Genomic DNA, 20,901 nt, shown 5'->3' with positions numbered 1-20,901 from the left:
CCAATGAGTGAGTCCCAAAGTATATTCAGAATGCCAGCTCAGAAAGCTCTCCCCTACATATGCACAAAAGTTAATCCTTTTTCTTGCACAAGAGATTTCCTTCCCCTAACACACTTCTTCCCCCACTCCCCCTTCAAATTAACTTTAATTTACACTTTTCCCTGCATTTGAAGGACATTCTTTTAGACTCAAGTAATCAGATGAGAAAGTTCAGGAGGTAAATGCAATGATCCAAGATCTTATCTAAATGAGCTTTGCTCGAAAAGTTTTCGTATTCGCACAGCAAGAAATAAATGCTATGCATACGTTGTAGAAGGAAGAAAACCAAAAGGATTGCCTAGGTAGATCCTGAAGGCCAGATGTTGATCCAAACAGAACTGGTACACAGGAGAGAACAAAGGCCCAAGAAAAAGTTATTAATGCTCATTGTTGCAGGGTCCGTTCTTTCTCAGCTCCTACTTTCTGGTCTATACCTTGTATTTCTTTTTTGGATGGCAACCATCCCTTCAGTCTCTAGAAGAGTCTCTTTCCTGTTGTCAACTTAAGGCTTCACTCTGAGACTACTCCCTGCTGTTGGCAGAGTTGCTCAAGCTGGCAGCTATCTACTTGTTATTCCTCACCATCTGCCTGCATCACCTCAAACCGCAGAAGGCTCTCTCAATTACACACCGTCAGTTATTCTCAGGAGAGGTTCAATCTCTCCTCGTCTTCCCAGCGGTTCAATTTGACCCATATTTGATCCATTTGTAACAATCGGGTTAAGGAAAACTGCAACATCCCTGTCAGTGTTCCAGCCACAAACTTCTAACAGGACATAATGTACAGTTAAGATACACTGAACTGTTAATAGACAGCGTATCTGTCACATCCTCTCTGAGTGGTCTACCTTTTACTAAGGCATCTTTTCATTAGGGGGAAAAAAAAAAAAAGAGACAATTCTTCCTGGAAATTTGTTTTAATATTTTTCAGGTTTACATTTATTCATTTATATTATTAGGCAACATTGTGCACTCACACCCTTTTAAAACTTCCCTTTTGCAATCTACCACCTGGCAACAACAGAGAAGACAACCTATTCTGCTTCGTTCAGACAGCTAAAGAGAATGATTGCACAGCTATGATGTAGGCTTACTCTCTCACAGGGATTAAGAATAATTCATCAGTGGAGCACTTAGCTTTGCTGCCCTAAAAATATAAGGCAAAAAAGTCTTTGACTTAAATTCAGACTCTTCACAACTCATTATTCTTACCTCAGAGCTCACACATTATACTTATTATTTAGTAAATATTACTACTTATTATTTCCAGGAATCGTAGAAGGATTATTATGCTAGTCATTGACTTTAAGTTTCTTGGGCCTGAGTTTCAAATGTGTTACGAAGAGTCGAAGTTGTTCTATATGCATAGCTTCTATTATTTTTCATCAGGTTTCTAGAAAAACAACATTACTAAAAGTAAGTTTCATTTTCTAAAGAAATTAATGAAAAAGAATCTCTTTTTATTTCTATTTAAATAGCCACAAGCATGTTGTTCTTGCTAATAATTATAGGAAAATCCTAGAAAGTTGAGGTACGTGTTGAGGTTGGGCAATTCTAGAAAACTGACAATTCCTTATTCTACAAGCACACATGATGTGCCTTTAAGACAGAATTTACCACACTCTGAAGAGTCAATGAAGAGTTTAAGTGAGAGAGCTAGCTAACATGTGGACAGTAAGAAAGAGAAGAAAACAGAGAAGTATGAGGAAAAATGCAGAAGACTGATAACAGCTTTTACGTTAAACAATATCACTATATTCCTTTCCTGTCTTCTCTAAGTACAAGTTTTGCCTAAGTCTACATCTGTGAAACGTATGACCTGATCTGGGGATTAAGTTTAGGTGAGGTTAACAGGAGCATTAGGTTGTTTAGGTCAATGTGATCACTGATCTGCTCTGATAAAGCCACATGATTTTGTTCACATAAGTTTTGCAAGTTCTGATTTAGAATCTTGTTTTGTACAGTAAGTCAAAAAAGTACAAAACAAAACCCCTAGGAACTACAACTGCTTCCAAACATGAATCTTCCAAGCACAGGAAACAGAAAAGCTGCTTTGGAACTGCTTCAAACTTAGACTTTTTAGAAAAAGAGATGAAAAAAAAATCTTGTATCATTTTATGTGTTTGTAAAGCTTATTTTCCACATACTGTCATTATTTGTTCAAATTTGTTCAGTATTGACATTTATGCCTTTGGTCTGTGATGGGCAAGAAAAATGGAAGTACCTGTCTGGTCACTGACAGCCACAGAAGTAGAAACAGGAAGGAGGAGGAAGACTGCCGTACAAAGCCAAACCATGCAGGATCCAATGTACTTCATCTCCGCCTGGACACATGTGAACAATCAGCTACAGATCTGAAACAGAAAATAATCATATTCAGAACAATCTCTTCTTATTCTTTTCCCCTCACCCCATCAGAAAACTACTAACAAGAATTTCTTAACTGTAAAGAAAAGAGGAAGTCGCCAGTCACACGCCAAGTGTGTAATTTATCTGTTGTAAGGAGATAGAGACTTATGTAAATGTAGAAATAAATGACAAATATACTCCTTTAGTTCTTTACTGAACTCAGAAGTAACACCTTAGAAATATTAACTCAGAGATAGTCTAGTAAATACACTAAATTTTCATTTCATTAATAATGACTAATTTTCTTTTATTTTTCTCCCAGGTTTTCAATCTTAAATATATTAGCTAAACTGCTTGGTGTCACAACACTGCCAGTGCCTGCTGAAGTAGTCTTCAAATCAAACAAGGACAACATGCACTTGTTTCAGTTTAGGTGCAAAGGAAACCAAAACACAGTACTTCTCTGCCTTACAAAATATGCAAGTGCCTAGAGCAGCCTGTTTTGAGTTTATAGTTTAAATCTCACAAAAATACGGTGTGACTTCAACAATATAGCTTTTGTCCTCTAAAGACAGTATCAGCTTTTCTTCTAAGCCAACTGCAACATACACACGTGAATTTAATGAAACACAGAAAATTACTAATATTTTTCTTATCACATTTTCTGTAAGAAAAGCAAATCAAATACCTAAGATGCAATTTTTATAATTATTTTTGCAAGGCACCTTATTCATCATCAGAGCTATTCTGTCAGTCGCTGTACTGACAGCAACTACACCACCATTACCATTTCCAGCCTCCCCAACAGCAGCGAAGTGAATTCATGTTCAAATAACATTATCATTTAATTTCCTGCACCTGCTTTACAAGCAGGCATCAGTAATTCACTAGAGCCGCCGCGCCAGAGGTCTCATTTTCTGAAGGGCTCTTGCCAATGGAATTACCAATACCGCCGCCCCCTCGCTGCCACCGCACCTCCGGGCTTGCGTCCTCTCCCGCCGGCTGCTTCGGGAGGCTCCGCTCCCTCGCACGACCGGAGCCTGTGGGGCGGGAGCGACCCGAGCCCCCAGCAGCTCGGGCTGTACCACGGCAGTACTGGGAGTTTAATTTCTCTTGCATTGAGTTGGGTTTGCTGGAGGGAGGGTTTAGGACACCAGGCGGGTAGGCAAGCGGGTAGCTCGGTCGGCGGGGCTGGGCGGGGAGCAGCGAGGCGCCGGCCCGGGCAGCGCCCCCGCCCCGCTCTGCCCGAGCCCCCGCTCTCCCCGCGGCTCGGCCCCGGACCCCCGCTCCCGGGCTCCTACCTGCCGCCCCCCGCCCCGTTTCTCCGGAACCTGCCTGCGGCGCCGGGGAGCCGGCTGGCCCCCGGCGAGTCGAGCGAGGGGGCAGGCGCCCGCCGACGCTTCCTCCGCAGCCCCGGGGCGCAGCGGGGCCGGGAGCCCGCTCGGGCCGGCGGCGCCTGCGAGCGGGGCCGAGCACCCACCGCGAGCGAGGGAGGGAGCCCTCTGCCGCCGGGCCGCTGCGGAGGGGCCGGGCCGGCAGCGGGGCAGCGCCGCCGGCCCCGGGCGGCACCTGCACGGGGCGAACAGGTGAGAGGGGCCGCAGGGAGCAGGCGCTGCTCGTCCGCTGCGGGCCGGGCTCCGGGACAGACACGGCAGTGCCGGCGCCAGCCCGCCGGGGCCGTGCGCCTCCGGCTCGGCATCCCCGGGATTCGCCCGAGAGCTGCTGAACCGCGCGGGATCCCCCGTCGTGGAGAGCGTTTACTGCGCTTCCCACCCGTGCCGCTGCTCGCGAGTATGTTTCAACTAACTGGATGTAGGCCGCTCGGTACGCGTGCTGATTAGAATGATACACACCAATAGATAGATTTTTTTAGATGTAAATCTATGCATACAATTAATAAGCATGCTCAGCGTTGTGGCAACTTGCAACAGTTTAATCGGTTTTGTAAATTACTGCAAATTTCCTAGGACTGGTTTCATTAGCATATACCTATAGTCACCCACGAACATATGCAATTTATTCACACAATCGTCAGCAGAATCCTATAGCACAGCCTGATTACAATACATTAAAAGCTTACTGTGTACATTATGTTTATATAGGACACAGTTCATATTGGCAACATCAGTAATAAACTTAGCTGGCAATTTTGAAAAAAAGCACAAAACAAAACAGGAATATTGTAGCGTGTACATGTGAGATGTTTAAACAATTTGACTTCAAATAATAAGTTGCTTACCTTTAAATTTTTATTTTAGTGTGCTGCCCAGAGCTGCTGTAGCGCCGAGGAGTTACTGGAGCCAGTCTCCAAAGAGTGGTAGAGGGGGATGCAGCTCTGTCCTTATTAGTCTCACACAGTGTGACCCTCCCACTCACTGAGCATAGAATACTCTGCAAGAAAGGACAAACAGCTACCCAGACACAAATTTTACATAATCATACTTGTACATCCCAAGTCCAGTAACAATGTAAAAAATGTTTTCTCTCCCTACCCCCCCATCAAAAAAAACCCCCAACAGTTCCATAAATTAAACTGACAGAGTATGAACACATGAATGAAAGAGTATCTGGTTTCTAGTTGTAACGAACCAATTATGTACATTAGCACACCGACAGAAACTGGCTTTTATCACTTAAGTATAAGCACACATCATTAATTTTAAATACTTTATCATAAATTTAAAAATCAGCCACCCAAGTAACCAAGAGAGTGCACCTATTTATGGCACTGATGCTGCAAAGCACAGCAGATTACTGACATTTGTTTTGCCCTTTAAAATCTATCATTTACAAACCTGAATGTTCTTGCACTGTAACATCCTCTGTCTGTGATGAAATGGCGAGATTGAGCACTGCCACTGGCTCTCATCTGAACATGCAAAACTGCACTTTTCTCAGGTTCTCCAAGTGTGCTTCTGGCAGTTTCATGTATTGCGTTTAAAGATGTAAACCAGATAGAAGGATGGAGAAAAGTAAAATGACTAGAAATAGATACATAGAAGACAGCGGGAGTAGGGCTTTAATTAAACGTATCGCATTTATATATATCCAAGACATATTTTATCTTTTTCTAGTAGAATTATTCTGATGGGAAGAAAAGCAAGGTGGTGACTACTGTATGAAAATTTATTAGTTTAACATCAATTTAGCTCAACTGGTCTTCAGGTCAGAAAATTCGCAGGATTACCTTTTTGCTTCCCTGCCTACCCCCCCCCCCAACAGATTTTGAGAAGTGTTTCCTGATTTCAACCAAGACAACTAGCCAGGATAACCAACAAATCACATGGAAAGACACGATTATCTTTCTGGTTTAAATTTCAAAACAGTTGTTCTTCCCAACTTAGAATCACGAGAGAAAGATGAAATTGCAGCTTACGTGCACGTCTGCTAGGGTGTTTTATTCCACAACATTGCCACAGACTTGTGGTGTAACCGTAGGCAAGTCACACTTCTCGCTTGCTCATCCTGTAAATTATAGAAAGTAAAGCTGCCTTACCTCGCAGGGTGAGGCGCAAGAGCCTGCTCCTACAGCTGAGAAATCATCGGAGCACCCCCTTCGCCTTCAGACTGCTCATTTGATAAAGGCTTCAGTGTTGAGCCCTAATTCAGTGTTTCAAGCAGAGTTGTGAGATCCTCAGTTGAAAGACCCTTTGTAAAAGCTCTGCTCCTAGTGAAAGGCATTATCATTTTTGATTTGTGAAGAACTGCGTTTCTCATTGCTCTTTCAAGCTACAAAATTCTTAAAATCTTTTTGTTTTACTTCATTTTACATGCCCTAAATATCTGGATTCATCTGTGTTACATGAATATGAATGTAAGTTCTGAATTGGCTAAACATTTTAATGGCTTAACACTTTGCATACACAATCAGTTCATCCTTTAAAGAAATATTTCTGTCCCTCAAAGTTTCAATATTGCTCAAAAGTCCAGATCCAAACCCGGTCTTCATTTCCTATAGAGTAATAATGAAACATGACCCCTAAACCAAGGATGTTGTTCCACTTCCCAAGATATCGACACTCCAAATAGAAAATTAAAAATACCTTATCTGGACCATTTCAACTTCAAAACACTCCACATCTGTATGAAAGTAGTAAGGAGAAGAATTAGAAACTACTACGACCTTCCCTGGCTAACACATACGCTTCCTGTACTCTGGTCCAGATATTCAACTAAACAGGATTATGCCAGTTCACATAAATCAAAGGAATTACACCGATTTATACCAGTTTAGGACCTCAACATTAGGGACAGCCCCCATACGTATATATGGACAACACTGGTCACAGTAATGATTACAGTCTTGAATGTCTTATGACATGAAAACTGGGAAGGAGGAAAACCTTACTGTTTACAAACTTCTGTCATGAGCCAAAAAAACGTTTTCTCTCTCTGCCTCCTGCAATATAAGTGGCAAAGCCACAACTGGTGAAACATCTCCGTTATCATAAACAGCTTCGCAATCCCAACCACCTGCAGTCTTGCTCACCTGCAAACAGTTACTGGTGCACTCGAGAGAAAACACTGCCTATACGTCGTCTGTCTGGGAAGTACTGGAAATACTGACGATACGAGCTGAAGTACCCGCAGCAAACGGGTGATATCCCGTGTTATCTTTGCAGCATCACAGTTTTCCAGCTATGTCAAAGCTTAGCTAAAACTCTTACTGACACACAGAAGACAGGATTAGACCCAGATCCAGGCAAGAGCCAAGGCAATTACATCAAGAAGCAGAAGAGAGAGAAATTCAAGTTCGAAACCATACTTAGCACAGGCGTGCAGAGCACGTTCCCTCTCCTGCGCCAAGGGTGAGCTGCTCCGCTGAACAGCTTTTACAACTACTGCAGGCAAGATGCGGGGGGGGAAAAGGTGAGAGAATTGGGGAGGGGGGCAAAGGGACAAACTTATTTTTTGTAGAAAATTTTTCGTTATTGCTGACACTCACTTTCAACCTTCGTTTCTTTTTCGGCACGGTTAGATATCCAAACCAGCCAAGTAGCATAATTCACTCTTGTCTGCGTGGTGCTAACAGATTTGTCTCCATCTCGTTAGACCCACATTTTTAACTTGCATTGCTTATGACAACGCATATGCAGGAATGAAGCTGTAAACTTTGACAAAACTCTTTAAAAGTAGCAGTATTCTACTTTAAAAAGAACTTTTTAAAAGGAGATTAATTTGAAACGCCCCTTACCACGCAATTTCTCACTGGAGGTAGAATTTAGGATTTCTATTCCGTTGTCTAAGCCCTTATGTGGGATTGTTCCTTGCCAGATGATCCTTTCTGCCCTCTGCAAGATTTGCTGGTCATGACAACTACATTCCACTGAAACAAATAAAATATAAATGCTTTAAAATACATTAGACTGAACTATAATGAACTTAAAATAAATAGGTGGAATCCCAGCCTTGGAGAAGTTCATGGAAATTTTAACATCGATGTAAATGGGGCAAAAATATCACTCAAATGAGGGAACTTTGGCAAAAATTACATAAAAAAGGAATTATTTGTATGCATGTGCACGCACATTAAGCACTCCTCAGCAGCAAAACCAACAGAAAAGCTGGATGTCACTTCGTTTCTTCTATAGGAGAGGAAAAGAGGGAAAAAACCCCCTCAACTGCTTCTTTTCTTTCTGAATACTTAGAAGGCCCTCAGATTTTCAGTAAAGGGGCTAAAATAACTGTCAAAAAGATGCAGAGAGGATACTTACTGCTATACTTTTGTGGTATTAGTTGTCTTGGCTCAGACATTTTCTTTGCTCTTTGGCACTTTATAGTATGTCTTAAAATAACCAAATACTAATAAATATAATGGTACAGCAACAACAACAACCACAAAATGTCCATACTTTATCTCCAGTTCCAATGCCACTGATAATCCCAATCTCAAAAAAATAACGTGGAGTTGTATCATTAGTGTTATCTGGTCCGAATATGTTTCATATTTTTAATAATGACGTTTTAAACCAAAATACATACATTTCAAGGGAAATAAATCAATGCCTTGATATATATTTACCAGTTGCAAACATGTCAACAGCTGTATCATATGATTTGTAAAATATTCATTACCATTCCAGAAAAATACATCTTTGTACATATTCTACTCTTTAAAGGGTTAGTACAAAAATTCAGTTAAATTATTCAAACCTGAAATCATGCTGGATTTGTAGAATTCAGTAAAACATCAGTCCAGTCCAGGCTTGGAGAAACAATTATTAATGATTAATAGTGTCAAAATGTGTACGTCCTTAATCTATTAAAAGGCATACTTTACTTTGTCTTCCTCTGGATAGATAAAGGCATGTATATAACTGTACTGCCATACTACAAACAGCTTGCCACATGTTCTGTTGTTTCATGAACCACACAAAGAAGTATACAATGAAGAAAAAATTCTGAACATTCACCATTGTTTTTCTTTCTCTTCTTTCGTATGGAATCCATCCTACCTGTAACACAGGAAATATGTGCCTTTTGGTGCCTTTTGTATTATATGAGAAAAAGAAGGATGTGGTCAAACAACTGATTAGGAATGAGAAAAGCTGAAAGGTGATTTTCCAAACAAAGTCAAAGTACGTCGTCTGGCTTGTTTTAGCCTGAAGTACCCATATGTCTTTAAAAGTCTTTACACATAATGAAAAGAGGAAAGCCGGGTTTTAGGCAGCTGTGCTGGGAATTACAGGCGTTTGCCCAGTATTTCTGTATGAATACGCTAAAATCCCACATGCAGTCTGAAAACATCTATAAATCACTGAAATATGATCATTTACAATTCATATAATGCAAATATTAGAAAAAGGAAAGTGAAGAGCAAAAGAAAGGTATCAGCAAAATTTAAGATCCTACAAATAGACTAGGCTGTATAAGCCCTTCAGGCTTAAAGGGCAACTTTATTTTAGATCAAAAGGCTGAATATTCTACACTTGTTTTTTTAAACTTCAGGAAAACAAAGCGTAGACAGTCCAAGAAATGTCAGTTAAAGTTCCATTTTAAGTTGTAACAAATATGTCTGAGAATTTACAAGTCTCAGTATTAGCCGGTGTCTCCTACTGTTGTGTCCTTTCTATCCAGCTAATTTGCCCAAATTTTATTTAAAAACAGAATACTACAGGTCCAGTAATGAATACTTTCAAGTTTTCAGAAAGTAACTTCTATAAATTTGCCTATGCAAAGCTGATATATGCATCCATCAGTTTTATCAATGTAGTAGCCACAATTATATTAACACATCTTGGATTCCTAGTTCATGCAGAGCTATTTACTCTTATGTTATTTTAATGCTCAATTTCAATACTGTCAAGCAACATAAAAATGAAATAATAAAATATCAAGTATTTTATTCATACTTATTGCTGAATAAATTGGCATGATAGTCTGGGAAGTCAAATTAAGTGCTTATTTAATCTGTATTTCTGCATCCACATACTTTATTTGCCTTTCATCTAGGACTAACTATTCTCAGGATTTAACCAATGTTAAACTTTTAAGTCAGTAATTTTACACATTTATGTAAGCTTGATGTCTGCCTAGAGCTATCTAGTCATGATCTCAGATGTAAAAGAACTCTGAGTTCAACAGCATCTAAAGGCTGCAGCTAGAAGTGAGACAGCAGTACATGCAAAGAAATTCTAGCTGTTACATGTCCTCTAAAACAGCCTGCCGACCTATACATATTGCAAGTCAACATCCTACATCACCCTGTGTATACATATATTTTTTTGGGGGGAGCTGAAGAATTTGTGCACTAGTAGAAAATGACAGTTGAAAGGAAGAACCTATCAGATTGTGTTCGCATGACTATTTGTATCTTCATGCACTGCAATTCAAATAAATTTTACTGTTTACGAGGAATGCAAAATCAAACACTAGCTCCTAGAAAGGCCAGCATTTAAATAAGTGGAAGGTTCTTAAATGTAGCTGTGTAGTATATCAAGCGTAACATTTGCATCAATCCCTGAATTGTTTATTTTTGGCACGTCAAATGTGGTTTGGACACGATGGATGAATTTAATTTTGGAGCAAGGCCAAGCAGTTTAGCATGAACGTGCCATTTTGATGAAGCTTGGAGTAGCTAGGAACTGCTTTGGTTTCTTCCCTTTCCTGGTAAGTGGAATCCAGATATATCCTGTCGGTTATTTTAACTAAGTACTTAATTTAATCTTGCCAATTAGTCATTGACTAATTCTGCTGGAACCAAGTATTAGTGCTGGAACGAACTGTGTTCTACCAACTTAAAGTGGCATCCTGCAACTATTTAGTGAGGCTATATTTTCACATGCAAAAATATTCAAATGCATTTAGAGTTCATGTCTAAATCAGCAGATATAATCAATAATTATTAGAGCAGTAGTATCCACCATAGATACATAGTAAAGAATGTACTTAATCATAAAACTCACGGCAGGAAGATGACCTTAGGCCAAAAATACAAATTTTACTGAAGGTGACTACATTGCTGAGATCTTATCAGGCTGTATTCAGAGAAGAATACGAACTTAAGTCCTGCTTCTGCATGAGGGGGAAGACAGTTTTCATGAAGATACAAAATGTTGTGTAATAAAATTGTGCTTCAGACCTATTTGGGAAGAAGTAACTTTGGCTCATGTATTAAAACTACATGGCCAGATTCTTAAAAAAAAAGTCTAAGAAGTCATGAACAGTTTTAGGCCCAATGCGCCTAGACATTCATCAACAATATTGAGCTTGTCTCTCCTATTGCAGTATTGTTCCATTTCCCAGAACTTAGAATACAGATTATTTCTTTAAGGAACTGTTCATCTATTACAGATACTTCACTGATCTTTAGGGAACTTTAAAATTTACTTCAACAGAGGATTTGACTCCTGGAGAATAAAATCAGAAAAAAAGACTGAAACTGTGTGTTGACAGGAGTAAAAAAGAGACTATAACCATGGAATGCCTGTAAGTAGAAATACATAACAGAAAACAAGAGCTTGAGTCAGGCAGGCATTTGTCTTCACACAGGGTTTATCATCCCCACAGAAGTATTTCTTGCAATCAGGACCTAGGTTTGAATGCCAAATTAGACTAGCCGAGTTCCAGAGTGAAGAAGGCTTGCCAGCTTCGTCGAGTCCTCCCTAGTACTGAGCTTTACTACATAACTCAGCGGGACGCCCGAGTGTGTCCCATGGCTGCCTGTGCTACAGCATGGCAAACTGCTGCAGGAACGCTCCCGGTGCACTGAGGAAGGAGCTGGCGATGTCCAAGCACACTTCGGCAGTTACGGGAGGACAAAGGACTACACATACTCACTTGATTCAGCCTGTTTCTGCAGTGTGAAGACCACAGAGTTAATGCACCGAAAGCAATTTAAACATGAGTTTAAATCCAGCTTTAAGCAGTAGCAGTTACTTTAGGCCAAGGGAATCACGAAACTGAGTTACGTTGCTGTCTGCAGATGTAACCAAACAGCAAGCGTGGTGAAACCCGAATGCAAGTCATGCTATGTGAGGCACCTGAGATGTCTGAATTAAGGGTTTAATTTCCCTTGGGAAATCCAGATTTGGGATTAACTGTTCTCTGCAAGTGTCTCTCTCCCTTGATTTCAGAGTGACAGTATTCCTAACTTCAACCTGACAGCTAAGTTTCTGAACGGCATCTGTGCTTGGTTAAAGGTTTTATAGCCTCTGTGAACACCCAACAAGTTTAAATTAACTTATTTAGCAGGACCAGTACACCTTTTAGATACCTTTAGACAAGGTAGTCTTACATACTTAGAAATACTTATATTCTTTTTATGGCTAAAAATTAACTACAAAAATGATGTACACTACTACAACACATTTTTACAATTATGTAAATTGTTCACAAAGTAAATTAGACTGGCTTAAAACAATGTCTGCATTTTTAATTGAATGAGTCAAATTCTATGTACAGAGGACTTAAATGAATATTTCACAAGCATTGCCTGTAGCAGATATGATTAAATAAAAATTTTCAGTTGCATCCGTATAAACCTCTTCCATTTACATTCAAAGCAGCTGTCCTCAACAGTTTTATTAACACAAACTTACCTTGGCCTACAGTAAAGGTGTGCATATCCTTTTTTAAATATAATCTAATTTTATCATCTAAGAGATGGTACAATTTTAGGTAGTATTTTTAATGGTTGTCTTCCACTCCTGTCATTTTATCAGAATATTAAAGATAAATTTTAAAATTTGTAGAAGACAGTTCTCCACTTATATTCTAGACAGTCTCAGGGAGTACAGACAGGTAGTCCTAACTGCTCAGATCCCCACCTTCCTATATTTTCCTTCATGTCTTAAGTTAGTTTAGAAGTTTTAAATACTTCTCAGTCTATGCCATTGCCCTTACGTTGAGTTCAAACACACTGTCCCACCAAACTCCCCAATCCTTTGCCTTGCCAGCGTGCTGATGGTTTGTCTCTAGACTGGAGAGACAAGGCAAGGAAACCCAGACAAGGAAAAGGGGCAGGAGACAGGAAAGGTTCTTTGACATTCAGCCCATGGGAGGCCATCACTGCTCACTTATGTGAGCTAAAATATCTAAAAAATAGAATCCATAACAGTGTCTTACAGTTAATACAGTGGGTTTGGGGGGGGGGGGTGGGTTTGGTATGGTTGAGTTTCTTCCCTCTGTTTTGTTTTCTCATCCCTTTCCAAGGATGTGTGTAGATTTCTTACTTTCCTCTCCTGCAGTGGTTGCTGGAGTTCCTGATCTGGGACACCCAGACAGACCACTGGTGATCTAGTCAGCTGCCTACAGATTAAATGACATCTTTTTTCAGCTGTAACCGAGAGATAGGTAAATGATATGAAAAAATAAGTTAACAAGAGGAAACCCTTGGCCTTTTTTCAGCATGTTTTGAATGAGGCTTTGTTGTTGTCACTGTGTTTTCAAGGCCATGATCTCTGCACCTGACTGCATGTCAACCAAGTTCTTGAAGTAGAGCTACCTGCACGTTATTCTGAAATTTATGAAATCAAAAGATTTCTCATATCTAAAAAGCAGACTTTAGAGAAGCTTTAACAAAGTAATTTTTAAATAGAAGTAGCTCAGTTCTATTAGGTGAAACAGTTTAAATAAAAAGGTTTGAAAACACATCTACTCACCATCCACTGTACCTTTGCAGGAAAATCTTCCCATCCCATTCTTCTGAAAATCTTGCAGCTTTCACCTGCTACTTATGTTTCAGAGTTCACCAGGTCTCTCAAAAAGTCTTTTCCTAACTGTCATCACTGAGACTTGTACTAGGATCTTAACTTTGCTGCAAGAAGCCTTCCTTGACTTGTAGCTTCATGCTTCTTGCTTGTTTTTCTCTCCCTGTTCCAGCCTGATACTGTTGAAGCTTCTCATAGAATGGTTAAGGTTGGAAAGGACGTCTGGACATCATCTGGTCCGACCCCTCTGCTCGGACAGGGCCACCTAGAGCCAGTTGCCCAGGACCACGCCCAGAGGAGACACTTTCCATCTAGGCACACTAATCTACTTCCAGAGAAGATTCTGTTCTCACTCAGGGGAGAGCAGAAGGTCCTATCTTGGCATCTTCTTTCCTTCCTGATGTCATAATACCTGTCACAACTATTTTGCTTGATTTCTTTCATAATCTAGACCATAAAATGATATTCAGTCATTTCTGACAAATTCCAAATTTATAGGAGAGCAATACCTCCTCTTTTTGAAAATACATGATCTAGTTTTGAACAGATGAAACTATAAGGATTCTACCACATACCTAGGCTAATAGTTGCATATAGAACCATATTTATGTGATTTTTATTTTTGTTTTCCATGTGCTTTGTTTTTCTCAATTTACCTAGTTTCAGGCTTCAGCCTTTGGATTATGACATACCTTTATCTGTTAAATACCCTTATGGTGTCAGAAGTCTTATTTCTGTGTACAAACTTAGGCTATCCTCAACTTTTTTCCTGAAAAACAAAGATGGATCGAGGAGCTTTTGTTTTATCTGTTTTACACTACATAGCCTTGTGGGTTTGTGGTGGGTGTTTTGTTTGTTTGGAGGTTTGGGGTTTGTTTTTCTGGAACCATTCCTGCTCACTGACATTAATCAGGAAGCAGAATGCTTGGATGGTGGAAGCTAACTTAATGGCATGGTTATAACATCAATACCATATCAAGTATAACACAGCTATATTACTGCTACTTAGTATTTCTTTCTGTTAAGCCCCATCTTTTTTAAGCCATCACAGTGTGCCCAAAGCCATCATTACCTCTTTCAAAGTTACAGCTTTCCAAAATGCTGTATACCTCTCGGTAAGCTTAGCCCTGCAGTATTTGCTCCTGCAAGTGTAACCTTACATTTGATTTCACTGTATCACCTTTTTCCTGAGCAATCTAAATCACCCTACAAAACTGGGCATATAATTATTTCCTACTCAATCATTTTCATGTCAACAGCCAGCTATTCACAGTGTTTTTTAGCCGAGGAAAACAAAGCCCTGTGCTTAGTTTAATGATGTTTATCTAGAGGCAACGTGATAGTTTTGCAGCAAGCCAGCTGAGCAATCTCCAGATTTTAAGGGAACGTTCTAAGTACATGTAAGAACATTATTTTTTTGAAAATTGGAAAACTGAAATGGGAAAAGTAGAACTGAAACAAGTTTTGAAATTGCTTAGCAATGCCTTGCTTAACTTATAACTGCTTATATTTCGAAAACTACTTCATCAGTCATTAGTATCAGTCAGACCTGTTCGCTCTCGTACAAGAAGGTGTACCAAGGCCATGCTTGCAGACCTGCTTGCTGCACAGAAACAGTCTGATTCTATAGGCAGTCACATGGAGGCCCTCAAAAACCAGTATAGATATATCTGTAGAGCCCCTGTTGTGAAGAAGAAAATAGCTAGTAACAACAAAAAATTAATCATAGAATGGTTTGGGTTGGAAGGGACCTTAAAGACCATCTAGTTCCAACCCCCCTGCCATGGGCAGGGACACCTTCCACTAGATCACGTTGCCCAAAGCCCCATCCAACCTGGTCTTGAACACTTCCACGGAGGGGGCATCCACAACCTCTCTGGGCAACCTGTTCCAGTGCCTCACCACCCTCATGATGAAGAATTTAATTTCTAGATTTATTTAAAAGTCTATCCTATGGATGTCTGTTATGTTTAAATAAAGTGCTCATATATTCAACACATTGGCGTAGCGTGTTTTTTGTGTGAATGATGCCAAAAGTCCACAAAACTAAACCCCAAATGGAATAAAACCCATCGAATATAACCTGCAATGGCTAGGGTTTCAAAGGTGATCAGCATAAAACTGCACTTGAACACAGATAATGGTGAATGTAATAACAATCGTAACAGTTTGTTATGCTCATGCATTGCAAAATGTTTTAAAAAAACCTATAAAATGCTAAAAAAATACAACACACTGAGTATGCTATTTAAAAGTACATAAAAATAAAAGTGAACTAAATTCTGAAAGATTAGCAAGTGTAAGCTGATGCTGTAGAAAACAGGGTAAAACAGACATACCTGCTAGATGACCAGTAACATTATACAGAGCCCACACAGCAGAGACGATGCCCAAACATGATAAAGCTGAACTGCTACACAGTGTAACAAACAAACTGAAAGTAAACATCTGATGAAACCAGATAAGGGAGGGAGCAATTTAGCAACATCTACCACAGAATTACTTTACCAGTGTGAGAGGACTGGTATGATATGCTACCAAAATAGTAGTGTAGCTGCTGCAAGTCAGGTCTTGAAAGCCTCCAAGGAGGGAGGCTACAACATCTCCACTGCAACCTGCTCCACTGCTTGACTGTCTCATGGTGAAGAGGTTTCTCCTCTTATCCAGTCAGAACTCCTCTCATTTCCACTTGTGCCCACTGTCATCATCCCATCGTGTACTTCTGAACAGCTCAGCTTCATCTTTTTTGATCACCTCCTCCTATGTGTTGGAAGGCTGCTATTAGGTGTCCAGAAGACTTCTCACTGCTGGTCAAAGATCAGTTCCAAGCCATAAAATGCCCTCCTGTAATAACAAGTATACTGACACAGAAAGCAAATTCTTTGCAGACTGTTTGATCTACATCTTTTAGATCTACATCTCTGTTCAACATCTTTGTTGGCAACATGGACAGTGGGATCGAGTGCACCCTCAGCAAGTTTGCCGATGACACCAAGCTGTGTGGTGGGGTCAACACGCTGGAGGGAAGGGATGCCATCCAGAGGGACCTTGACAGGCTGGAGAGGTGGGCCCGTGCGAACCGCATGAAGTTCAACAAGGCCAAGTGCAAGGTCCTGCACGTGGCGCAATCCCAAGCACAACTATAGGCTGGGCAAGGAATGGACTGAAAGCAGCCCTGAGGAGAAGGACTTGGGGGTATTGATTGATGAAAAGCTCAACATGAGCCGGCAGTGTGCGCTTGCAGGCCAGAAAGCCAAGCGTGTCCTGGGCTGCATCAAAAGAGGTGTGACCAGCAGGTCAAGGGAGGTGATCCTGCCCCTCTACTCTGCTCTTGTGAGACCCCACCTGGAGTACTGCGTCCAGCTCTGGGGGCCCCAGTACAGGAGAGACATGGAGCTGTTGGAGCGAGTCCAGAGGAGGGCCACAAAGCTGATCAGAGGGCTGGAGCACCTCTCCTCTGAGGACAGGCTGAGAGAGTTGGGGTTGTTCAGCCTGGAGAAAAGGCGGCTCCAGGGAGATCTAATTGTGGCTTACCAGTACCTGAAGGTGGCCTGCAGGAAAGCTGGTGAGGGACTGTTTATCAGGGAGTGTAGTGACAGGACAAGGGGTAATGGGTTTAAGCTGAAGGAGGGTCGATTTAGATTAGATGTTAGAAAGAAATTCTTTACTGTGAGAGTGGTGAGGCCCTGGAACAGGTTGCCCAGAGAGGTTGTGGATGCCCCATCCCTGGAAGTGTTTAAGACCAGGTTGGATGAGGCTTTGGGCAACCTGGTCTAGTGGAGGGTGTCCCTGCCCATGGCAGGGGGGTTGGAACTAGGTGATCTTTGAGGTCCCTTCCAACCCAAACCATTCTATCATTTCATGATTCTATGATTTATATAGCCAACACAGAACAAACAAGAATTTGGTTATCAACTCATCTGGGTACGTATTTTCAACTCTTTTCCATACCAGATTCCCACCAGAGTTTTTCTTCTCTGAGTGACCGAAAATGTGCTTTGTGAAATGTCTTGATGTCTTTCGCCTCTACAAACAGATATGACCTGTGCATCTGATTCTTTTGCGCACTGCCTTTTTCCTCTGGTTAAAACTTCGGAGACATTGAATGCATTATAACAAAGAGTTACCTTAAATAGAGCAAAATTTCTCATGGTCCTTTTTTCTTTGGTGAATGTAAGAAAGCAAATAACACCACAGTGAAGCAACGGCAGTGGAAAGTTTATTTTCAATATAAAAGCAAATATACCCACAAAATAAATACAAGTGCATAATGATTTAAATGAATACCTGCCTTACATAATTTTACACAAAATCTGCACATTTCTAGTATTTCCCACCAAAAAATACTCTGCATCACTTTTTAGTAAATGTTAGAAAGGATCTCAAGATTTAATCATCCATAACAGTAGAACTTGTTTTCATTTGCTTATGAGATAAAACATTAAATTACTAGCATGTATTGCATTATTGCGTTGAAGGCCTTGTGCAGTAAAAAGCAAAAAACTAATTTCACTACAGAAGACTTATTAATCAAAATAAAACACAATGTAAGGTATATAAAATAATAAAAGAAGATAAATGAGAAATACACTAATACAAATATGTACTAACTGTTGCTATAAAAGGGAGATACAAGATGTAGGAAAAAAAATCAGAAATCATCACTTTCATGGCCATTAATTGGTCACATGGCACTTTAGGTATTAAACCAAAAAGTAGTAGTAAGGGGTGCTTTAAGACATGAATGAAGGTTCTGTGGACTTATGAAGGATATTTCATATTTTAATAGGCTGTGTCCAAAAGGGGGACAGATTCTGGCAAATGAACTAAGCACTTCAATGACAAACTCAAACAGTTGCTGGAATAAAGGAATGAGAACAGACTCCGAGGTCTGTCAGTATATAAAAGAGAGACAGGATGGTACAAACTCTCACTAGCTTGTCTGTCATGCCACAAATAAGTCATCAACAGAGACTGGACGATGAAGGTGAAAAGATCAACATGACCAAATTTAATATGATTTTCCATCTCTTTTTGAATTACAAAGTTCAGCAGAGTTCAGAATGGAAATGCTACAGTTGCAAACATGGGAAAGAATGTTTTAGATAAGTTAGTCATACAATAATAGAAAAGGATTCATTCTTGAATATATAATAGTGAAGAAATAGCAAAATTTAGGTATGCTCTAGATGTGCATATCTACAGAAATGGAAATTATTATGATGGCACTGAATTATAGGCTTGAACGCTTTGGAAAGCAACGGTGCCATCAATAGTTTGACAGACGAAGATTAAGATTTGGAACAACCCATTTCAGTTTTGAAAGACTGGATTTACTTTAAAGTTGATATATACTTAACTACAAAAATCACTCACATATTACAAAGCAACTCCTGAAGTTCTTACTATGCTAAAACTTCTGTGAAAATGAGAAATTTCTCAAAGTAAGGACTTGAAGATTTGGCTTCTATGGAGCTTTCTGGCAACCCCCATATTGACTGCATCAGGCATGGAAACGATTTTGGAGAACTACACAATGGGAGCCCTCTCGTGGGAGAAAGAGGAAAATGCCCCCGAAATGCCAGTCGCCAAGAAAGACGACTCCTGCCACTTAAAACTGAACTTTTACATTTAAGATTGCAGTGTTTTGTAATTATTAATTAATTAAAATTTATTTATTTGAATCACCTATTACAAAATGGGGAGTTTCAACATCACTTCTCTCCTCTATAATTACTCTCTGTGTTTTTCCCCCGCTACTCTAATGATTATTCAGCTGCAACCCAAAGAGAAAAACAATTCACTTGCAGAAAATAAATTAAACAGGAAGAATATGTTAAGCTAAACCATTGTCAACAACACAGAATAAAAAACATTACTATATCGCGTATCCATCTCTGCTGTTTCTATTACTGGGGACAGGGAACATTAAGTCTTAGTAGTAGCTTGAAGCCCTACCATTCCTTTGGGTCTTGTAAAACAAACATTATACACACCAAAACTTTCAGTACTGAATAAAGACTCTGAGATTGCTCCTCACTATGTACATACATAGGCCTGGTTCTGTGCAGTTTGCATATACTCAATGTCTTTTGACTCCATATGTTTAAAAAATTCAGGCAAAGAGGTTGTATCCATATTCACTGACAACCAAGTGATACATGATCCGCATAGCTAAAGATCATACATTTAAGAAAGGATAGAAATAGCAGAGTAAAATAATTTGCTCTTCTGTGAAGTCAAAACTACAGATGTAACTGCTGCTATGCCACTACTGATCAAAAACGCCTAAATAGTAAAACTTCAAAGTCAGCAGCCATAATCTCACAGATTCTCAGATTGGTAGGGGTTGGAAGAGACCTCTAGAGATCATCTAGTCCAACCCCCTGCTAAAGCAGGATCACCCAGAGCAGGTTGCACAGGATGGTGTCCAGGCATGTTTTCAATATCTCCAGAGAAGGAGACTCCACAACCTCTCTGGGCAGCCTGTTCCAGTGCTCGATCACCCTCAGAGTGAAGATGTTTTTCCTCATTCAGATGGAATTTCCTGTGTTCCAGTCTGTGCCCATTGCCCCTTGGCCTGTCACTGGGCACCATCTCACACCATTCTTCCTCTCTGTGACATTGCTTTGTGTTACTGCCCTATGAGAATCACAGAATGGTTTGGGTTGGAAGGGACCTTAAAGACCATCTAGTTCCAACCCCCCCACCATGGGCAGGGACACCCTCCACTAGACCAGGTTGCCCAAAGCCCCATCAACCTGGCCTTGAACACTTCCAGGGAGGGGGCATCCACAACCTCTCTGGGCAACCTGTTCCAGTGTCTCCAACACCCTCATAGTGAAAAATGCTACTATTCGATTCCTGGTGCAATTGCTGAGAGTAATTATTTCCTGTGCATTCTCCAAAATATTTTCTTCTACCTAACTACAGTTGCTGCGTGAGTGGCATTAATCACCAACTCATTCAGATAGGAAGTGACTCTTGGGACCTTACTTGTCCAATCTCCTGCTCAAAGCAAGGTCACAATGAATCCAGACCAGATTGCTCAAGATTTTATCAGGCAAGTTTTATAAACCTCCAAGAGTGGAGGTTACATACCTATCTGGGCTATCTGCTTAATTATCCTTACACTTTTTTTTTCTTCCATATATCCAGTCAGATCCTCCTATTTCAACTGATGTCTGCTGTCTCTCCTCCTACCATGCACCACTAACTCCACATCTAGACAACCTCCTTGCCAGCCTGCTATTAGGGCCCCCAAAGCCATCTCTTCCCCAGGCTGAACAAGCTTAGCTCCCTCACCTCTCCTCACAAAGCAAGTGCTGCAGACCCAGCCATCCTGGTGACCCTCCCTGGAACTT

The 20,901-nt window shown here is 40.5% G+C and overlaps 1 protein-coding gene across 5 annotated transcripts in view; it reads right to left on the bottom strand.

The window, feature by feature from the left end:
* The window catches only part of COL19A1 (collagen type XIX alpha 1 chain), a 223,059-nt gene extending 207,137 nt beyond the window's left edge, over positions 1-15,922 (bottom strand). Inside the window, exons 1-7 of one of the 5 annotated variants that reach the window (XM_054821680.1) lie at positions 15,877-15,922; positions 7,582-7,713; positions 6,431-6,467; positions 5,764-5,852; positions 5,183-5,368; positions 4,627-4,778; positions 2,263-2,392 (exon numbers count right to left, since the gene is read on the bottom strand). In XM_054821680.1, coding sequence (XP_054677655.1) covers positions 2,263-2,356 — 94 coding nt within the window. In that variant the 5' untranslated portion in view covers positions 2,357-2,392; positions 4,627-4,778; positions 5,183-5,368; ... (2 more) ...; positions 7,582-7,713; positions 15,877-15,922. The other 4 variants (XM_054821681.1, XM_054821682.1, XM_054821683.1 and 1 more) reach the window with 4 other exon arrangements.
* Between the last annotated feature and the right edge of the window lie 4,979 nt (positions 15,923-20,901).

This window comes from Grus americana, chromosome 3 (genome assembly GCF_028858705.1).
Source record: "Grus americana isolate bGruAme1 chromosome 3, bGruAme1.mat, whole genome shotgun sequence".
In the NCBI taxonomy this organism is placed as follows: domain Eukaryota; kingdom Metazoa; phylum Chordata; class Aves; order Gruiformes; family Gruidae; genus Grus; species Grus americana.
Note: the sequence above shows the minus strand (reverse complement) of the source record. Positions and strands in the feature narration are given on the sequence as shown.